Below are 19,806 nucleotides of genomic sequence, written 5' to 3'. Positions count from 1 at the left end.
ATGTACACTGTAAAACCTATGTGTCTGTTATATGTACATCAAGACTTTTCTCACAGTAGTGACACTGAAAATATATCAGAGAACTCAGACTACTTTGCAAAAGAGGTGACTTTTATATCTGAGTAAATAAAAAAGGTACATAAGGGTGAAGTAACCAGGAAGTATGATCCACCATTGGTAATGGAACAGATCCATGTCTCCAAGCCTCCGTGCAGTGCTCAGTTTTACAGGTCACATAATTTCTAACACAGATTTGACATGAATGGAAAGGTTTATACAAAAGACATATTGCACCTGGAAAGATGACTTCCAAATAAGATATTTTCTGAAACTGCTGATTTTTTTCTTGAAGTGTTTATAGTATGCTTGCCTTTGTGATCTTTCATGCAAATGTAGTTTCCTGGAGTTTCCTATCTGTCTTTAACAACTTCTTCTGTTTTAATTTTAAAAATTGTATCCTCTTGATCCCTTAAATACCTGAATGTCAGAAAAGCAATGTATCTTCTGACTGAAAGATTGCTCTGTCTTTAGGAGTTCTTCTCTTTGTTGGTCTCCATTGCTTGTTGCTGATTCTCTCATCCAAGAGAGGCAATTTTCTTTCAACACACTCCCTGCTTTTCCTTTCTTGTATCCTTTCTCAGTTGTCCTAAGATAACAGGTTCTTCAGACCACTTCTGTCAGGAACTTGGGAGTTATTAGAACCATCCTTTTTCATTCCCTCAAGTGTATGAGCCTTTCAGGACAACACCAGAGAGCAGAAAGGGAATGGAGGGGGAAGGAGAGTGTGCATTTATCTTTAAGAAATTAGAGGTGGGTTGAAGTGACAATTCCTGCCTTGAATACACCAGCCTAATATTCTAGATATTTAATTCTGACTGACAATTTAAAGGCTACTCTAGATGGTTTTTTATTCTCATTATTTGAAGTAATTTATATTTTTCACAATTTATAGGCTCACTAATTAAGTAATATAGTCCTTCTGGATGAGGAGAGGTTGAGGAACAGTTACAGTGTGGAGTATATAAATGAGGAAAACTAGAAGTTTGAGCCTTAGATTCAGTGTCTTGTTGATAAAACCCATCTGCCATCCTGAGGATGTAGCATGGCATTTCACAGACTGTCCTTATCAGTGTCCACAGTGCTAATTGAGTACCAGTGAACTTCTTTCTATTAGGTCTTTAAATGTGAACTTGGTACTGCATTGCCTCATGCAGTTTGTGAACAAAAGGAAAGATATTTCCTCCTGGGAAAAGAAATAAATAAATAAAGGTGAGAAGGTAGAAATATAAGTGCCTCTTGTTTGAGATCAGAGAGGTATCATATCCTTAATAATCCCTTTCTATCTGCTGGGTGCTAAAACCTATCAGAGAATTCTTTATTTTTTTACCAGGTATTTTGTCTTCAGTTGACCATAAAAAAAGAACAGATAATCTTGTTTGCTGCTGCATAATATACCATTTTTTAAAATGACCAATTGTTTAAAAATAATATTCTGTGATAGATGCTGTCTGCATTTTCACAAAGCTGTAGTATCCGCCTAGAAGAATATGCACTTTAAGAAAATAGATTCTAATTAAACTCATATTAGGCATCGTTTTGAAGTAAAAAAAAAATACTGTTTTGTATTTTCTGCCTGTAAACCCCACCCCCCCCACCCCAAACCTGTTAATTTGATATTAAAAACAGATTCTTGTCCCAAATGTATAGCCTTTCCATACGTAAAATCCTGATGGTTTCTGCAAGTCCCATGGACAGCCAGACGGAAATTCTCTTGTCACGGGCAACCATAAAATACAAATCTGAGGCTGCTTAATCCAAGCTCTGGGAATATCCTGGGAGTTTGTTTTAGAGGAGATTTGGGGAAACACTGCTATTTGTAAAGTAGCTTGGAGACATTCAAGTGACTCAGTTGTGGGACTATTGAGTGCTACAGTACACTTCTTATAAGCATATTACCCAGCCTTAATCTAAGACTTTTAAAAAAATTAACTAGATAACAGAACAGTACACTGACAACTCTGTAACATGTTAAAACGGGATTTTTAAAAAGATTGCCCCATTACTGTCCATATTGTTGTTTTTTGCTCATTTGGGGGGTACCTGTTCAATTTAAGTATTAATATGATTCTCTGTTGGGTCAAGCCATGTACTCATCTTTTGTCAGGACTCCTGTTTAGCAATGACCATCCCACGGGTTGTCCTGCCAAACAAAAAAAAATGTTAAGAATAAAACAAAGACAGCTTGGCACCCAGTCTGATTTGTGCAGTGTTTCAAAACCCGTAACTCCATTCTTCTTTCCCCTGAATTACAGCAACTGTGGAGATCAGGGAAGTATAAAGAAAAAGTGTGCCTACTTGTTCTTATGCACTCTGGGTATTTAGGATGTTAACATAACACAACATCTAGCTGATTTTAGTAAATCCATGCTAGCTTTTTTGAGAATATTAGAGTAGTCTGGATAAGCATTAATTTCCTGTACTTCATAGTTATTTCACCTGGCTTAAAATAGGAACTGCTGGCTGGTTGATAGAAGGGTTAGAATGCTGTCAGGTTTTTTTGACAGTCTATCACAATCTTCTGAAATGTTATTACATTACAGAATTTCATACAAAATTACCTATTAGAAATATAGTTGAGGCTTCTGCTAAAAAAAAAAAAAAAAAATTACATTGAGTGTCCACTAATACACAGCTTTATTAAATAAAGGCACCACCTTTTCCTGTCATTGCTTCCTGTCATGCTTGAATGCAAAGTACAAGGCTAGCAAAAGATAAAAAAACTGTAGCTTAATTTTTAATGACTGTACAATCCAGGACTATAGTCACCAGCCACTATACATGAAGAGTAAAATGAATCTGCCTGAAAGGATCATAGTTTTCAATGCTTTCTTAAGTCTGTTGGTCTCCAGATGAGCTCCATCAGCCTTTGGGACTTTGGAACATGTGAATTTCATACTTTGCTCTGATAGCAGTGGGCCTTGGGAAGATGCCGACCTCTGATGACAATGAATGCTTGGCATAGAACAAGCAAGACTTTTCTTTTCAGAGCTTCATCTCAATTTCTGTCATATCCAGGGTGCCAACCCTTTTTGCCATGACTGACCACAGAGATGGGCATTCTCCAAAGACTTTCTCTAGAGCTGGCCATCACCAGCGGAAGGCTTTTTCACTGACTTCAGTGGGCTATGTCATACTACACAAATCTTCATTAAATAATTAACTAGGGTAAGCACTGTGACAATGTCTGTTTGAGCTTAGAAAAACTAGTATGTAGCCAAAGGGTGAAATCCTGTTATGTATTACATATGTATTATCACAGTTCCTTGGTGATAACTCACTCCAAGTGTGAGTTCTGCAGCCATTTCATGTCCTTGATGTGGAAGGACTTTGACCTCTGATGTTTTTCCAGGAAATTATGAGATTTTGTATTTTTTAATGTTTGGAATGTGGGAAGATACTGAAAGAGAGCCACCTTTCATAACTTGTATTTTCACTGACAAGTTGACATGTTACCAGCATAAGTCAAAGTGTCTCCTGAAATCTAACCTGGAGAAAATCTAGGCTGTGATCTTGGTTAGAAAAGCACCTGCGCCTGTGTAAGAGGAAATGAATAAGCAAATAAACTAGCAACTAAAATCGAGTGAGTCAGGAGCCACTGTGCAATTAAAAACATATCTTAAGAAGCCCAGACTTGCCACTTCATGACTGTAAAGAGAAACCTGAAGCAGCTGCTTTTTAAAAATGATACTGCTGTTATGGGGAGATATGTTTTGGAGTACAGGAGAGGCTGGCAGAGTGAATGTATCAAATGAGATGATTTATCAATGCCTTGACTTAGAATAAGCCTAGAAGGGTAATGCAGCAGAATTTGACTCTTAAGTACTGAGGTCATAAAATTGAAACATTAATAAAAAAAAAAAAAAAGCGAGGGAAAGACTTCACAATATAAGTTTCTAAAATCTGAAATAATTTTGGGAATTGTTCTGCCTTACCTGCATGTTATGGTTTCCTTTCTAACAGCACAAGCCTCTAAGCAGAGTAGATATTAATAGAAATACAGTTGCATAGGAATAATACCTTTGCTATCCTTACTTGTGTGATGACACTGATTCAGGTCGGTCCAAATAATTACTGCTCCACTTTATCAAAGTCTGCTCCTTTCATTTCCAGACTTGTTTGAGTGGTCTTTGTCTTCCTCAGTTTCATTCTTTAGACAGTGTTGGGGCAGCCTGGTTCATTTTAGCTTTATCATGCTTATCCAGTTGATCTAAACAATGCAGTAGTCCCATTTGTTACTCAGCCCTGGTTATTATATACAACCTCTTTGCATCCTGATGGAAGCTGTAGTGTATAAAGGGATAGGGTTTAGTGCTGATGTTTTATTTTTCATTTGAATGCCATATAGTTTTGGTTTGCTGCCAAATGTGTTGTGTGTTAGCTAAATTCATTTTACTTCAACCTTTTAAGTAACCTATCTAAGTAAGATCACATTTCTTACAGCCAAACTCCAAGTTTTCACTTTCATGTTTCTATTGAACATTTTGTGCAACTCCAACTAAAAATGACTCATATTTGTTGTTTATGTTAGAATGCTTTTTAATTTTTTTTTTTTTTTTTTTTTTTTTTTCTCCTTGGTGTGTGAGGATGTAATGAAAAGGGAACAAATTGGGATTTGGTGGATTTCATGATAATCTGGATTTATGGGAACAGATTTCATATTACCCATGCGTTTAGATTGCTTTTCCCAATGATTTCATTCACTCCTTGTTCCTATTTTCAACATTTTGTTTCTCCCTTTGTTAATTGTACCATAGTCAAGACTACTGTTTATAATACTCAGTTGTCTCAAATATTTATACAACCAAAGCATCCATGTTGTATTTATATCTTTACTATGAACCTGTAAATTAGAGGAATACTCTGTTTAAAAGAAAGGAAAAAAAATCCAGAAAGATGTCTAGATAGTTAACTGCTGTCTTAATCACTTGGCAGTTGATACCTTTGAGATTGTCAAGATGTTGCTTGAGGTGCAATATTTGGTAGTGGGAGAGAGGGCTACAGCAGTGGGCCCCTGTGAGAAGCTTCTTGAAGCTCCCCCAGCACCAAGCTGGACCCACCTTTGCACCAAGGCTGGGCCAATTCCCTGTGCCTCTGTGATAACGTATTTAAGAAGAGGAACCTGGAAAGGGGAGTTGGAGTTGTGAGGAGAATTTGCAAGGAGAACATCTGTGTGAACACTGAGGACAGTGGAAGAAAGGAGAAGGGGGGAGGTGCGCCAGTGCAAAGCTCCTCTGCAGTCCGAGGTGAGATGGCAGGGCTGCCCCACCACCAAACATGGGTGTCTACAGTGGAGCAGATGCTGACATGCGGCCTTTGGGGAGCCTCACACTGGAACAGGAGACTGTGCCCGAAGGAGGTACGGACCCTGTGGGAAGAAGGCCCTGCTGTTGTAGGTCGGCACTGGAAGGATTGCAACATGCAAGAGTGACCCACATGCCCATGGGAGTGAGTCATGTTGGAGATAGTTTGTGGAGGACTGTCTCCTGTGAGAGACTAGAACAGGGGAAGAATGCCAGGAGTTCCCCCTGCCTTACGTGGAACAAGTGGCAGGACTGACCTCACCCCCCCATTCCCTGCCCCACTGAGGAGGAAGAGGTAGACCATAATGGATGAGTCATTCCTCCCTGTCCTTATCTCAGTTCCTGAGCATTTGGTTTCATTTTCTTCTTCCCAGCGCTGGGGGAGAAATGGGGAAGCGAGCAGCTGTGTCTGCTTGGTGGCCCTCTGAGCTCAAACCACCAAGACTTTTGCTTTATTTTCTCCTTCTCAGTGCTGGGGGTGGAGGGGTAGGGGGGAGTGAGCAGCTGCGTGGTGCTTAGTTGTCCTCTAAGCTCAAACCATGACAAAGTACCAGCAGGATTTAAGTTAGACAGTGGTTGATTGGTTGGCCTGATGTGATATGGACTGCACCAGTCAGTACAGTAGTCTTCTCATCAGGGATGATGTTCTACCTTAAACTTCTATTCTCTACCTGATTTGGAAAAGGGATCTGAGTCCATGTCTCCCACTTTCTGACTGTGTTAACTAGACAGAGGGCTTTTGATCATTCTGGGAGAGTGGTTTCTTCCACTGGAGATGTTTTACTTTGTGTAAAATATATACATATGTGTCAGAACATGGATTGAGACCTATGTTTTGTACTACTGGACTGCAGAGGCATTCACAGTCTTTGGCCAATCAGACCCACACAGACTGAGGGCTTAGGTTTGGCAGTGTGTCCATCTCTTGGACCCCATGTATAGTGGAACTCATTGCCAGCTCTCCTTTGTGGAACATGGGGAAAGATAGGCATGTTGTCACACCTCAGAAATGGTGTGGGTATAACCTTAAATGTCTGCAAAAGAGGTTCATAGAGAATAAAATGAGTGGGGATCTGTCAAGCTAACTAGATAAAAAATGTTGAAGGGAGGCATGCAACTGAAGTCTTCTTTCCAACACAGGTGAAACATCCAACATTGGCTGGGAAAACATTACCAGTCTCCACTTCATCTGCAGTAGTGTGTCCACTCTAGAGCTCTAGGCCATTCCTCCTTTCCTGAAAAGAGCCATGAGAGTAGCTGATAGCCTGGGATGATGGAAACTTGTGTGAGAGAGAGAACACCTCTTGTCAAGTGCATGCTCTGATTTAGAGCAGACATGAACTCACGTTACTGTGTGTCAGGGTCTGTTGACCACAAAGGTGAATTTTCTAAGATAGGTCATTCTTCCTCAGTCTTTGGAAGGAATTATTCTGCTTTGTGCAAATAATTAGATATTGAGCAGAGACTTCGGTTTATGTCTGCTACATCCCATGAGTACTGCTAGGCTGTGAAATCAGTCTCTTGCTTGTTTTCTTTCTTTCTGTCTCAATGTCTTTCTGGCCCAGCAAATTTGTAATTATTTATAGTTTAAGGAACTCGTTGGGTCTTGGTTGAGAGCCAGTTCTTTAAGCTGCTTGGCAGCATCAGGATATTTATGCCTTAAGGTGGAAATAGAAGCAGCTAGGGAATTTCAGGTACTGACAATGTTAGACAGGAATTTGGGACTAAAGGGTATTCAGACAAATAAAAGTGCAAAATTTAGTCATTATGATCTGGACCACAGAGAGATTCAGATTAACTTTTATTGATTTAAGTGGAAACTTAGAACTTAAATAACTTTGTGGAGCTTGTCTGATACAGTTAAAGAGATAATTGGGCACCAAAATCAGTCTTTCGCCCTACCCTTGAGTTACTTTCTCAAACTTATGGAGGAAGCCTGCAATAAAGTTAAAAATGCACCTCAAATGTCAGCTCTTCCTTCATACCAACCTTTGGAAATGTGTTTAATTTTGTTACCTGAAGTAATAAGATTGGCAAATTAAAGGTCTCTTGGTAGAAAGAGAGAAGAAAAAGTAGTAAAGATAATGTTTGTGTATGTGATCTGAACTCTTTTTCTTCTTCAATTTGAGTGAGAGTCAAACCCGAAATCTGTCATATGCATGTGAAAATTATCTTAGTAATGTGTGAATGTATCACTCAGCACAGAGAGAACTTTATAATTTTCTGTTTGCTAGCTGGAAACAGTGCTCTTACAGTTTGCACCAGTGTGTTTTACATACAGGACAAATCTGAGTAATTACCCAACTGTGGAGATATATCACATTATTTAACTTGCAGATATGCCTACATTTCACTCTGTGCACATTTTGTGGGTAACCTGCACCTAAAAAAAGACATTAGCTTAGCTAAAAACTAAAAATGTTTTCCCAAATAATACTTTTGCTAAAGAAAAGGATGTTGACAATTAAGCTAAACACTTTTTTTCCAGGTTAATGTGTGGTTTTTAAATGGTCAGAAAGTCTCGTTCATCTCTAAAGATACACCTACTTTTAACTGAAGTTTTGTATTACAGCAAATTCTCCTTCAAGTTTGTATTTTCCTGCTATTTCAGACTATCTACATTCAATTTCAGAATAATAAATACTGGTTTTCTGAAATAAAAATTCCAATTCAAGGATGGACCTATATACAAGACCAGGTATTCAGTTAGTCTAAATTACATAATGGTATTTATTTCAAGAGTATGGTATTGTGCTATAGGATTGCCCAACTTCATTAGTTCTGTGTAGGCCTTTGGAGGGTCTCTGATAGTCTTTACATGGAGCTGTCTATTTAGTATAAGATATAATGCTGGTTAATAGATATAAGCTCTTCAAAGGGAAATAATTTGGGGGTCTGTTAGCCTACTGGCTTTCAATTCTTGTATCATTCTTCAGAATATTTTCTTGTTTCAGTCAACACCATGAGAAATCAAGTGGAGCACCTGCACTTTTACACCAAAATGAATCCAGAGAACAACTGTTAACAGTCACACAGCTATTAGTAGGTCTTACTGGTAAACTTACCCTACATATGCTTCCTTAAAGATGGAGATTTGAAAGAGAAGTTTACTTATGGATCATATTAAAAAATTGTCTTGCTGACAGACCGAGGATAGAGTAAGGCTATTGGAAGTGAAACACTATATCAAGGAGGGAAATGAATTTGTTTCTTCTCAGAGTTGCCTTCAATTTACAAATTGGAAGTGCATTTATGTAGATATATGTGGCTTTGAAACTGTTGTAATTTAACAGTGGATAATGAATGGAGATGCTGAGTAGTTGGATAGATAAAACTGTCACATAAAGCACCAAAACCATATATAAAGAAGAACAGGCAGAAAAGTATTTTGAAATATCTGTATTCCTATGGGTTTTGATGCTCTTACGGCTACAAGTTGCATGACCTCCTCTGACCCCCACTCCCTGCCAGCCAGACAGTGTCTTGAGCTGTCAACAAACACACTAAAGAGCTTGTCAGATAAGGCAGCATGTCGAGTTGGAACAGTGTTTGATGGATTAAGACCCTGGCTGTTTCACCTGTGCAATTCCTGACTTGTATTATGAATGACAATTTCAAAGCCTTTGGGCAACATTGCCAAGCATGCCCTTGGAGACCATATTACAATGTCAGAACAATGTCAATTTCAGTTAAATAATTTTTTATAGCAAAAATTAAAATAATATCGAGCTTTTGACAGCATTTCCACAAAAACTCAGAAATCCTCAGTTAAGTCTCCTACAGCACTGCAACTTGAACTCCTTTTTTATGTCTTGTTGACATAATTAAAGAGCAGTATTTTATTTTCACTTGTTTGTTTGTTTGTTTTTCATGCTATAGCAGCCCTTTAGTTACTGCCTTGCAGTGTTCTCCTGGGTACTATTTACTCTACATTTAAAATAATATTTGTAAGAAATTGTTTCATGCTATGCATTAGCTAGAACTGCATATTTATATTTTAAAAGCTCTGTCCCCCCAAGAATACTTTTGATGGTTTTGGATTACTTCAAACAGATTGGCTTTTATTTTAGCTGCCCAAACCCTGGATTTACAGTTTTATTGACTGAAAATTCAAATAAAATTTTTAAAAAGTCCAGCCCAATCTATGGGCCTGTTTTCTTGTGAAGAGAGCCTTGACACATTAATAGATAATATACCCAGCTTCAAGCAAAGAAACATCTGGAACCTTGCTGATGGTCCACTCTGAAGACTTTGCAATGATCACACTCCTTTATTCTCTTCTTTTAAACATACCTAGAATGATCCATGCATGTTTTGTCCTTACTCTCTGTGAAGAAAGACGTGTATATTATTTTGGTGAGAGAAGGAATGAGCAAAACACGGATCATTCTCAAATTTGAGAAATATTCAGAAGATTTATTTCAAGAAAGATAATCCTGCCTCAGAGTTCTCCAGGAAAGGGAGAGCTCTCAGGTGTGCCCAATGCTGCATGCTCTACTTCATGTTGCAGACGCTGGAACCCTGTGTACCCCTTCAGAGATGCAAGCAGCTCAGAAGGGGTGTTTGAAAGAAAGCAGGGAAGTTTTGAAAACTACCTAGCAGGCAGCAGTCCAAAGGAACTCATTCAAAATTGAATTGTATCTGTGGAAATTTCCAATTTGACAAATTGGTAAATGCTGATGAGGAACTTTTTCACCCAACTTTTCTGACCATCTCCATTTCTCAACCCGTGATTGATTTAGACTTCAGCCATTGTAAATTCTCTGTCAAGCAGCCTACTTCAGCTGAGCCATCTCTTCTAATGAGGAACAAGTCAGCAGGACTTTGGACCATCAGAAAGGGTATCCTAGCAGCGGAAGAGCTGGCATAATGAAATGGATAAAGGCACTGATACCAACTCTAACTAAGCTCTGAACTCCTAATCTTTGATGAGTCAATGATGTTGACATTTTCCAATGTGGATACTTAATGTTGGAGAGCTGAAGACAGATTTGGTAAACACCTGTACTTCACATTACTTATCTTCATTTAATCCTTCTGCCTCAACTTCCAAAGTATGGGAAAATGAAGGTAATAAAATTATCTTCAGAGAGAGGTTATTATAATTAATGGTTGTAAAATCCTAAATGTAATTAAAGCACACAGTAAACCTTCCAGCTAAGGAGAGATAGGGATCTATAAATCTGTGATTTGGTATATCTATTGCTTTTTCTTCTGATTTTTTTTTTTTTTTGTATTGATATCATGAGTCTTCAAGTAAAGAAAGGGAATCAGAAGAAACCAGTGCTTGAGAACCACGTGAAACATGATCTTAGTAGTTGTTGCTTTTACTGCTACCGTAGTATGTGTTTTTCTTCCTCTCTTTATTCTTAACTTTCTTGACTCTTTTTGTCAGTTTACTTTTGGCTTCTAACTTCTGAGAAACTGGCGTGAGCCAAGTCAGATAAAGCTTCTCTTTTAACATTTCTGACCAAGTCAAGTTAGAAATGATGCTATAATAGCATTTTCTGAATTTCAGAGCACTTCATGTGATGATGGAATCTACATGTCATATTCTTTGCCCAAGACTTTTTCTCCTAAAAGAAGCATCAGAAATAGAAACTATATGCTTACCCTTTCCTGTTCCTCTTTCTTTGTTTAACCTTCAAAGGTAGTGATTCAGGATAACTTAAGAGCTCACAAATATAAATTAGTCAGCCACTCTTCCTCCGAACAGAGGGTTCTTTAAAAACTAGCCTGTTTTTCAAAAGCACTAGGCCTCCATCGATTTAATCACTTTTGGAAATAAGGCCTTAGTATTATGTGTTTACATGTCAATTAAAGAAAAAGATTTTATAATTGTAGTGGAAAGTCCTTAATTTTTCTCAAAAAAATAGACTCTGAATTTGCACATGAACACATGTTGCATCAAATATTTTTTAGCTGAATACATTCCTTTGGCTTTACCATAAGCACTGATGATCCAGAACTTTGAATTTCCAGTGGGTTAATTGTGATGACTTGTGCTGTTCTTGATAGAATGTGAGTTACAAAAAGCCTTTAATTGTGGTGCCTGCTGGATGAATTCTGATTAGAGAGTCCATCTGAAACTGTACTTTGTGCCTATGAATTGTTTTCAGTAAGTTATTAGCAGGACAATGTAGTATGTTTTAATACAGACTTGATTTGATGAGCATGTATTCTTTCAAAGCAATAACTACAATATTTGTTGTAAAAAAGGAGGATTCACTTTTTCTTTTCATAGACCCTAATTCTGAAACCCTGAGTTCATATTTGTAATTCAGAGAATTTTATTTTAACACTATTTAAAGTAGCAAAGAAGAAACAGACACTAGGATCAGGCTGCTAACACTAACATACGGTGGTAGCAATATTTCAAGATTTATTACATTTCAGCTTCTTTTGTCTTTAAGGACCAGTTTTCTTGTATGTAGGGTATGAATAGAAATGTATAAAATACACAAAGTTTTGAGAGAAAATAGGAGGCAGAAATAAAAATCTGCCAGTTCCTCTTTTGTGTAATTTCCTCTTTTTTTTTCCTGTCTTCCTTTGTTCTGTTTTCATATCCTTCCTTTCCCCTCAGTCTTCTCATCTCTTGTAACTTTTCGGCTTCCTTTGTTCCTGTCATACCCTCTTTCAAGATGTTCTACCTACTCCCTTCACTCTCTGCTGTGGGGTGACTCTTGCCTGAGGAGAAGCAACCTGGTGAAGTGAGTGCTTGTCATCAGGATGAACCCTAGCTTTGGGGGAGAGCAACTGCTTGTGTTAAAACTCACTGCTGCCACCAATGCCTGGAGCTGTGCTGGTTTAAGGCAGTTTTGGCAAAAAAATGAAATAAAGGTGCATGATTAATTTACATCCATTCCCATTCCTGAAGCTATCAGGGATGAATTTGCCCCATGACTTTTTATATACATTTAAGTGCTTATCTTAATTGTGACAGCCTGAAATTAAGCTCTTGCAGCTGAGGATCTGTAGATAGCAATAAAACCTCTTCTTCCCATCCATCCCCCCTCCACTCCCCAAGTCTTGATTCTTCATGCCAAGGATTTAAAATGATTTGAAGTGAGTAATGCATACCAAGGGAACCTACAAACTGTTCTAATAGCATTTAACAATATGTTGCGGTCATCTTGTTTGTTCTCAGCTTTGTCTTCTCATTTCTGATGGGATGGATCCAGAAGTATACAGAAATAAATTAAAACTTAAAATGCAGGCAAGCCTGAAGATCCCATGTCTTTTAGTTTACTATATGGAAATTGTAAAGTCATTCCCATGTGCCAAATAATATGTCAGATGCAAACAATTGATAACAATAGGGTGAGGCTGCAAGATGACCACACTTCCAACCATTTGGGGGGGTGTGGTGTGTGCAGGTTAAGATTTGCCAAGTGACTTTGTTGTCTATAGGAGGATTCCTCCAGATTATATCAGTATAATTGAAATTAGCCTTTGTTCTCTGCTGTTGGGATACTTGATTTTCAGTCATATTTTTGTAAAAACAGAGTTTCTCATGGAATTGTAATTAAGATTTCGTGTTGTCATTATAGTACAGGCCAAATCTCACAGTAACTGGCCAAATTTCACAGTTAGTCCCTGAAGCACTGTTTTACCCCCTGAAGAGTATCTCTCCTGTCACTTTTCTGTCTCATCTCAGTCTGTGCCAGGTAACCATTTGGAGAGAATAATCTTTTTTTTCTGGAGAGTCTCCCACAGGCAATATGCAGTCACTAGTCTTCTGAACTGTACCTGTGGTTTCTGTATGATATTTCAGACAGATCTGTACTTTATCCTTGTTGAAAACCAAGAATAGTGCAGACTCAGCACCTCTTGTTCGCTGACTTAAAATTAGTTTGTAAGATGTTTGGAGTAGAAATCAACTCAGCTTGTGTATGGATGTTGCATATGGAATTACAGAAGTCTATCACACAAATAAATATCTGTCAGGACATGGAGGTGAAGTGTGCTTTTGAACTTTCAGAGTGATACATAGTAAGCGTCAGCCTTTATTTATTTGCTTAAAAAGAGACAATCCTGGAAAGAAGATTCTTTCAGGTAAGAAAGGCTTTGCAAATTCCTGTATTCTAATAAGCAATTGTCTACTGTTTGGCTGGAGAAGGAAATTCAAGTTTCCTTAAAGATGAGAGTGCAGGAATACCTCCCCTGTGCTCCAGAAGTTTTCTGAAAGTACTGTGTCACACCATCTCTGTTTTGCCTGCAGCTACACCCCTTTGAAAATGCATTACTCCCCATGCAGCTGCTCATGGAAGTATCTTGCTTTTTCCTGGTGGCTTGTAGAGCATCTGCTGTGATGAATGAATGCTGCTGATTCCTCCCAATAGAGGGCAGCGATTATACTGTTGGCCTCAATATAATTAAAAGTAAAATCTGCCTATGCCACAAATATGTCAAAAGGTAGCTTTTAGTAACATAGAAACTATTAAATATATTAAATGATGATTAAATATGGAAATCATAATATAGCAGCAGGATCACTCATACAACAGGCAGCTATATTTTTAGGAATGGGGAATTCTGGGGTGAGTCAAATTGCAGATAGTTATATTCAAATATTTCTTTCTAGCCAGCAACTGGTTTTAAGGCAGATAATTCCTTGTGTTGACTGTCTTGAATGCAGACAGTAATTGGCAACTGCTGTAAGAAATTTCCTGCAAGTGTGTGCTATCCCTCTTAGTGAATATCATTCCATTTTGAGCCTAATTGAAAACTGAAGATAGAAAACTCAGCAATTATTTTTCCCTGCAGTACAATATTTAATATTCTGATTTCATGGCTGTCTGACTACAATGATTAGGAAGAACATTTTCTTATAGTATTTACAGTACCACAACAATGTATCAGGAGCAAGGTGTATCAAAGGGAAGGAACTATTACGTTAAAATATGTGCCACTTAAAAACATACCCAATTAAAAAGTAGGGTGCTGTTGAGTGTTACATGTGGTCTAGTCAGTAATTGCTTTGTAAGCTTTTTCTTGTCCTTGGCTTTGAAAAAGCTATTCAGGATGAAGAAAATAGCCTTGAACTAGAAAGGCTTCAACAGGAATGATCTGCAACAACAAAGAAACGCCTCTGTAACAAAGGCATTTTATGTTTAGAACTGTACTGCCATGTTAAGTCCAGGGCAGTGTGGTTATTTCTGCTGGTGGAGAAACAGGAAATATGTGTGGTAGTTGCTGACAGTTGTGCAGTCCTTTAACTGAAAGAAACTACTCAGTGGGACAAATCTCATCCCACAACCTCTGTGTTAAGTAGGGTAGAACCCCCCAGTATTTACAACAGGATGCTGGTTAGGAGTAAACAAGAACAGAAACTTGTTCAAAATGTCTGGTAGTTTTGCATAGAGTTTGAAGAAGTACTATAAATTTAAAATGTTTGTTTTTTTCTTTTTACATCAGATAGTATTACTGAAGTCTTCACTAACATCTATGTGACCAGTTTTGGACCTGTTTCAGATACTGATATGGTGAGTTTCTGAATCTTTTGGATATATGGTAAATGGTGTAAGATATATACTATTAACCTCCTTTAAACTTATATTCTGCTTTTACTTATTGTGGACAAACTGGGAATAATTTCACTGAAGTCAGGAAGTGCCAAATCTCAGTAGTTCTAAAGATAGAAACTGGTTTATAGACCTTACATGATAAGTACACTTGCATTATCTGTTTAGTTTGGACCAGTGAATCTTCTGTTTGTTCCCACTGGCTGTACCTTGGTTCATATGCTGGAGCAGTCTTGAGATTGGTGAACTGGATTTCTCTTGAATGAAACTAGAGTGAAAGGTGCACTGTATTAGTCTGAGGGACCTGACTGGGGTCAGTCTAAACTGAACTTGAAAGATCTAGCTTGGAAATTGGGTCATCATCATGATTGATTGTTCTACAGGTCTGTCCTTCATAATTTGCACTATTTAGTAACCGTTTAAATGAAGTCAGTGACATGAAAAAGAAAGAAACTGTCAGAATATTTATCTGGATTTCAGTTTTTCATGAAAACATCAATGGGAAACACTGTGAGACCAGTAGTCCTTTGTAGGCTCACTGCAAATCATACATAGATCAGGGAAAACGTGTTGCACCTGGGAGAAAGATCTTCATGGATATAACATCTCTAAATTATTTCCTGCATGAAATTATTTTTTGAAGTGTTTTGAACATTCACGTTTATATATGAGACATAAAGTACTACCTATGTGTATCTGTAGGTATTAAAAAATGATTATTTTTAGAACCAGGTAATATTTAATTTTTCTGTGAAAACTTTCAGGTTATGCATCATACAAAAGAGGAAACATCTTGATGTTACAATCTAGGTTATAACAAATCTAAATATTTCATGGTACGGTGTACATTTTAAAAATTATTTGCTCACTGACTGACAGGTAGTTATAGCTTTGGAGAATATATTCTGGGGTTTTGTGTTTGGTTTTTTGTGTGTGATAGTTGCAGTTTTCAAGCTTTGTATCACGGAGGCTTTACATGAGAAGTAATTTCATAGGAAAAATAGACATTTATTTTCTTTTTTCACTATATGTTACTGATTCTCTGGAGATGTTTTTTCCTAATGATGTTAAGTTTCTGAAATTATTCTTATTTTATTGCTAAATATAAACCCCAAGTATCTAAAGCTATATACAAAGGGCATATGAACATCTTGATCTTGTTAGGCTAGTATCTCATGTCTTCACAGTGTTTACACTTACGGTATTTGTGTGAAATGGGATTTATTAACCCAATTTTAAAAATGTGGTACTGAGGCACAATAAGACTTACTGAAGGCTGTGCAAGTTATTTGGCTTAAATGAGAATTTAAATAAAACCTCTCTGAGCCTAATCCCTAGCTCCTGAAACACTTTTGACATCAGTGTGTAAATCTGTGGAGAACTCTGGGTGTCCATTTGCACCGACAGATATGACAGCACGGTAAGCGGTCAGGTCCTTTGATGCTACAGCTATAACAACCCTGTGCAGAGGTATAAGTCGAAACAGAATGCTGTGCAGCAGAACAGCAGCTGTTACTGTAATGGGTAGGTCTACTTGCAGATAAGTAGATATGTATGAGCAGTTTAATATTTACGACTACAAGTTTCAGGGTTAATTTAGCTTGTTCAGTTGATAATTCTAAAAACATTTTGAAACGTATGAGCAGTCAATTAGAAAATTTCAACATGTGAGTTTTGAAATAATGGCTTTCAAACTATCATATATTCTGTCAAAAATTAAGACGACATTAGAGTTTTTACCATGAGTACTCTTTCATTTAGGCATTGCTTTAGTGAATTGATAATGTAAACTACCATACAGAGGGTTTACTAATATTTTATTCCGTAAATGTTGGAAGCTCTGGAATATTCTCATTTTATAAGTGTCCTCCTTAAAAGGCTTCACTGGAAGAACTTGACTCTTGCCCATGTCCTCTTAAATCTCCAGAGGACTCAAAACTGAATCTCATACCTTTTCAGGAAGGTTGGGTCCCAGCCACTGAGGTCCTCTGCTTTCACAGACTGAGTGGTGAGGCTCTCAATGGCATCAGGTTTTTATGCTGGACACTGCTGTTTCCCAAAACTCTTATAGTCGTTCCTTCCAATAGGATTCTTTCCCCTGGGATTTTTCATAGCAGTGAAAGTAAACAGATGTATGCCTTCACCCCTTTGCATTATCTATTTGACAGTTTGGGCTTTTCTCCCCTTGGTTAGCATCTTGGGAAGAATAACAGTGCTTAGGAGAAAAGTCTGTTGAAAATAGGAAGGGGACTCACTGCCATGGGAGATGGTCAATATGTATTTATAGTATGGAAGAAGGATGTGGCATGCTGAAAATGATGGGTGGGTTAGAGCTAAGGACACAGTTGTTGCATAGTGATGATTCATAAAGTTGATAAAATGTCATTCTAACCTTTGCTGTTGTTGAATTGATAGCAATTTGTAAGGTTTCTGTTGTCCTTACTGAGTATAGTAGTTCCCATTAATGATAATACAGTATTGTGTGCAATCTGTGACTCAGTATGATTGCTAGAATGTAGGTTTTTATTCATATTCCCTGTATTTTTCCAGTATCACAATTTTGCCCAAAAGTAATGAAGTCCAGGGGAATTTGATGTCTCTCTGATTTTAGGCTTGTTGGAAGCTTTCATTGACAAATTTAGGAGGAAAAGCTGAGGCTGAAATTTTTCTCCAGATGGAGAAAACCTTTTGATCCTTGCTGTGCATTAACATTTTGACTAAGTTAAAAAGATGCTACTCTCTGTTGTGTTGAAAATAGTCAGCTACCAAATCTGTTGACTCTTGGCCAGAACTCTGTTGCAAACTGCACTTCAAATGAACTGCTGTGACTAAAATATTAGTGTATCTATACTAGCTGTCATAAAATGCTATTTTATGTCAACCACAGTATTTAATGTCAAAGGAAATGCCAATATACAACAGGGATTTTCAACCATTTGCAAACTACTAAGAATCAAGGAAAGCAACCCAAAATAAGTGATTAAACAGATTGTACTTTCACTGTTCTGTCTTTTTTGAACTGTTATTTCTCTGAAATGTTTAAGTTCAGTATTATGATGCTATGCCTTATAGGCTTCCAACCAGATTAGTGATACAAATTTATTTTGACATTAGCCTGAGAGAAGAAAAGCTGCATTGTTTAGAAAAACAAACCAAAAATTGAAGAGAACAATTGAAAAGCAAAGCATATCTGAATTTTCTATAGCATTAAAAAGCTAAATTTTTATTAAGGAGACTAAAACATTTGTAATTACATTAAAATATTTAATATTTGAAAATTCTGAGGTCAAGGATAATTTTGGCTGGATTATGATTTGTAGGATAACAAAATGGAAATAATTTAATTTAAACATTAAACCTGATTATTTCTCTGTTTTTTCAAAATCACTTATTTGAAGTCTGGTAGATTTATGTATCTTTATCAATATACATGCTGCTAACTGATTTTAGCACTGCAAGCAAGGTACTTTTACAGCTTTTTCTCAGACTTTCTTTCCAGGCTCTCCTGACACTTTGACTTCTAAAAATTCCCAGATAGCCATAAGTGCTGATAGAAGTCCTTGACAGAAAAAAAAAAAAAAGAGAAACATGTTTACTCCTCAAGCAATAGTTGTTGTATGTAAGACAGAGCATATAAGGCACTGAGAGCCTTTACAGCCTTCTGCTGTGAAGAAAGCTTTGCCAAGATTTTGCCAAAGTCGTTGGGTAGAGTTGTCCCTGCTTTCCTACAACATGTAGTTAGTAGGTGGCAGGACCTGATTCAGTTTTGCTTGAATATTAAAGCTAACAAGTTTTCTGAAAGTTTTGTGTTTCAGCTTTCAACCTTAGCATTTTACTGTCTTTGGAGACTTTTATTTACTAGGGTTACATCTTTGTTTTCCCCTGTTTGTTTGTACACAAAATTTTTTCCTCGTTTCTTGATAGACCTCTATTTTTTCACTCTAGATTCAAGAAACATGAACATTTCTCTGCAGAGATGGTCATACCCAGCTTGTTCATCACTACTTATACTTCCATCTTGTCAGTTCCCAATTAAACCTTCAATAAATGTTTTCAATATTTTAAATAGATCCAGAACAGAATGTTTCAATGACATCTGAAGGTCAGATCCAGAGGTGACCTAAAGGATTGTTACAGCATCTCTCCTTACAACTGAGAATGGTTCTTTAGAGAGAGTGGCTGAACTGGGAACTGTGTTTCATTTTTTTGGTCTGTTTTTCAGATTTACTTATTGAATTTTGTACTTCAGATTTATTTTTTTTTCCTACAAAACTTATTTTTTAGCTGTTTCAAAGTCCAATTATTAGCTATGGTTCCTTAACTGGATCAAAGCTTTACAGAGGTTGTATGATATGTAATTCAGGACAGAATAAGGGAATGAACCAAGATGTTTTTCTCACAAAGATTAAAAAACCCACAGCAATTATTTTATTGTAGCTTTCATTTTAACTCAGTGACAGAAGAGTAAAAAGTAGAAAGCAAACAGAAGAGATAAATATACTTAGTTTTCTTAGGTCTTGGGGAGCACATAGCTTATCTTTTTATCATTTATATGTTTCTGAAAAGTCAATAAATTAGTTACTCTATTCCCTTTTTGTATAGGCTCAGGTCATTGCCTTTGCAACTTAAATCCATAGGCTGAAATTTTGAGGAGTATATCTCACACAATCTCTTGCAGAATTTCTGTCCTTTTATTCTGTTGGGAAGCCTTGTTTCCCTCTGCAACATCCTGCCAAGTGGATCAATATTGGAGATTGATTTGTCAGAGGCTGTGTCCAAATCCTTTACTGACATTAGCTCTCAGTGTACCTCTTGTTTGGATTCATGTCCCTGGCACCAGGCATCCATTGTGTTTCAGGGTTGCTCTTTTTGAATGTCTGAATAAAAAAGTGTTTGTATTTTCAGTGACAGCAGTGTGAATA

The 19,806-nt window shown here is 37.2% G+C and overlaps 1 protein-coding gene across 3 annotated transcripts in view; it reads left to right on the top strand.

The window, feature by feature from the left end:
* Nucleotides 1-19,806, top strand: part of GABRA2 (gamma-aminobutyric acid type A receptor subunit alpha2) — a 66,000-nt gene that overhangs the window by 15,513 nt on the left and 30,681 nt on the right. For all 3 annotated transcript variants that reach the window (XM_074904729.1, XM_074904731.1, XM_074904730.1), the window contains exon 4: nucleotides 14,778-14,845. In XM_074904729.1, coding sequence (XP_074760830.1) covers nucleotides 14,778-14,845 — 68 coding nt within the window. The remainder of the gene's footprint in view (nucleotides 1-14,777; nucleotides 14,846-19,806) is intronic.

Source organism: Athene noctua, chromosome 4 (genome assembly GCF_965140245.1).
Source record: "Athene noctua chromosome 4, bAthNoc1.hap1.1, whole genome shotgun sequence".
Lineage (NCBI taxonomy): Eukaryota > Metazoa > Chordata > Aves > Strigiformes > Strigidae > Athene > Athene noctua.
This window is presented reverse-complemented; position numbering and strand designations above follow the sequence as displayed.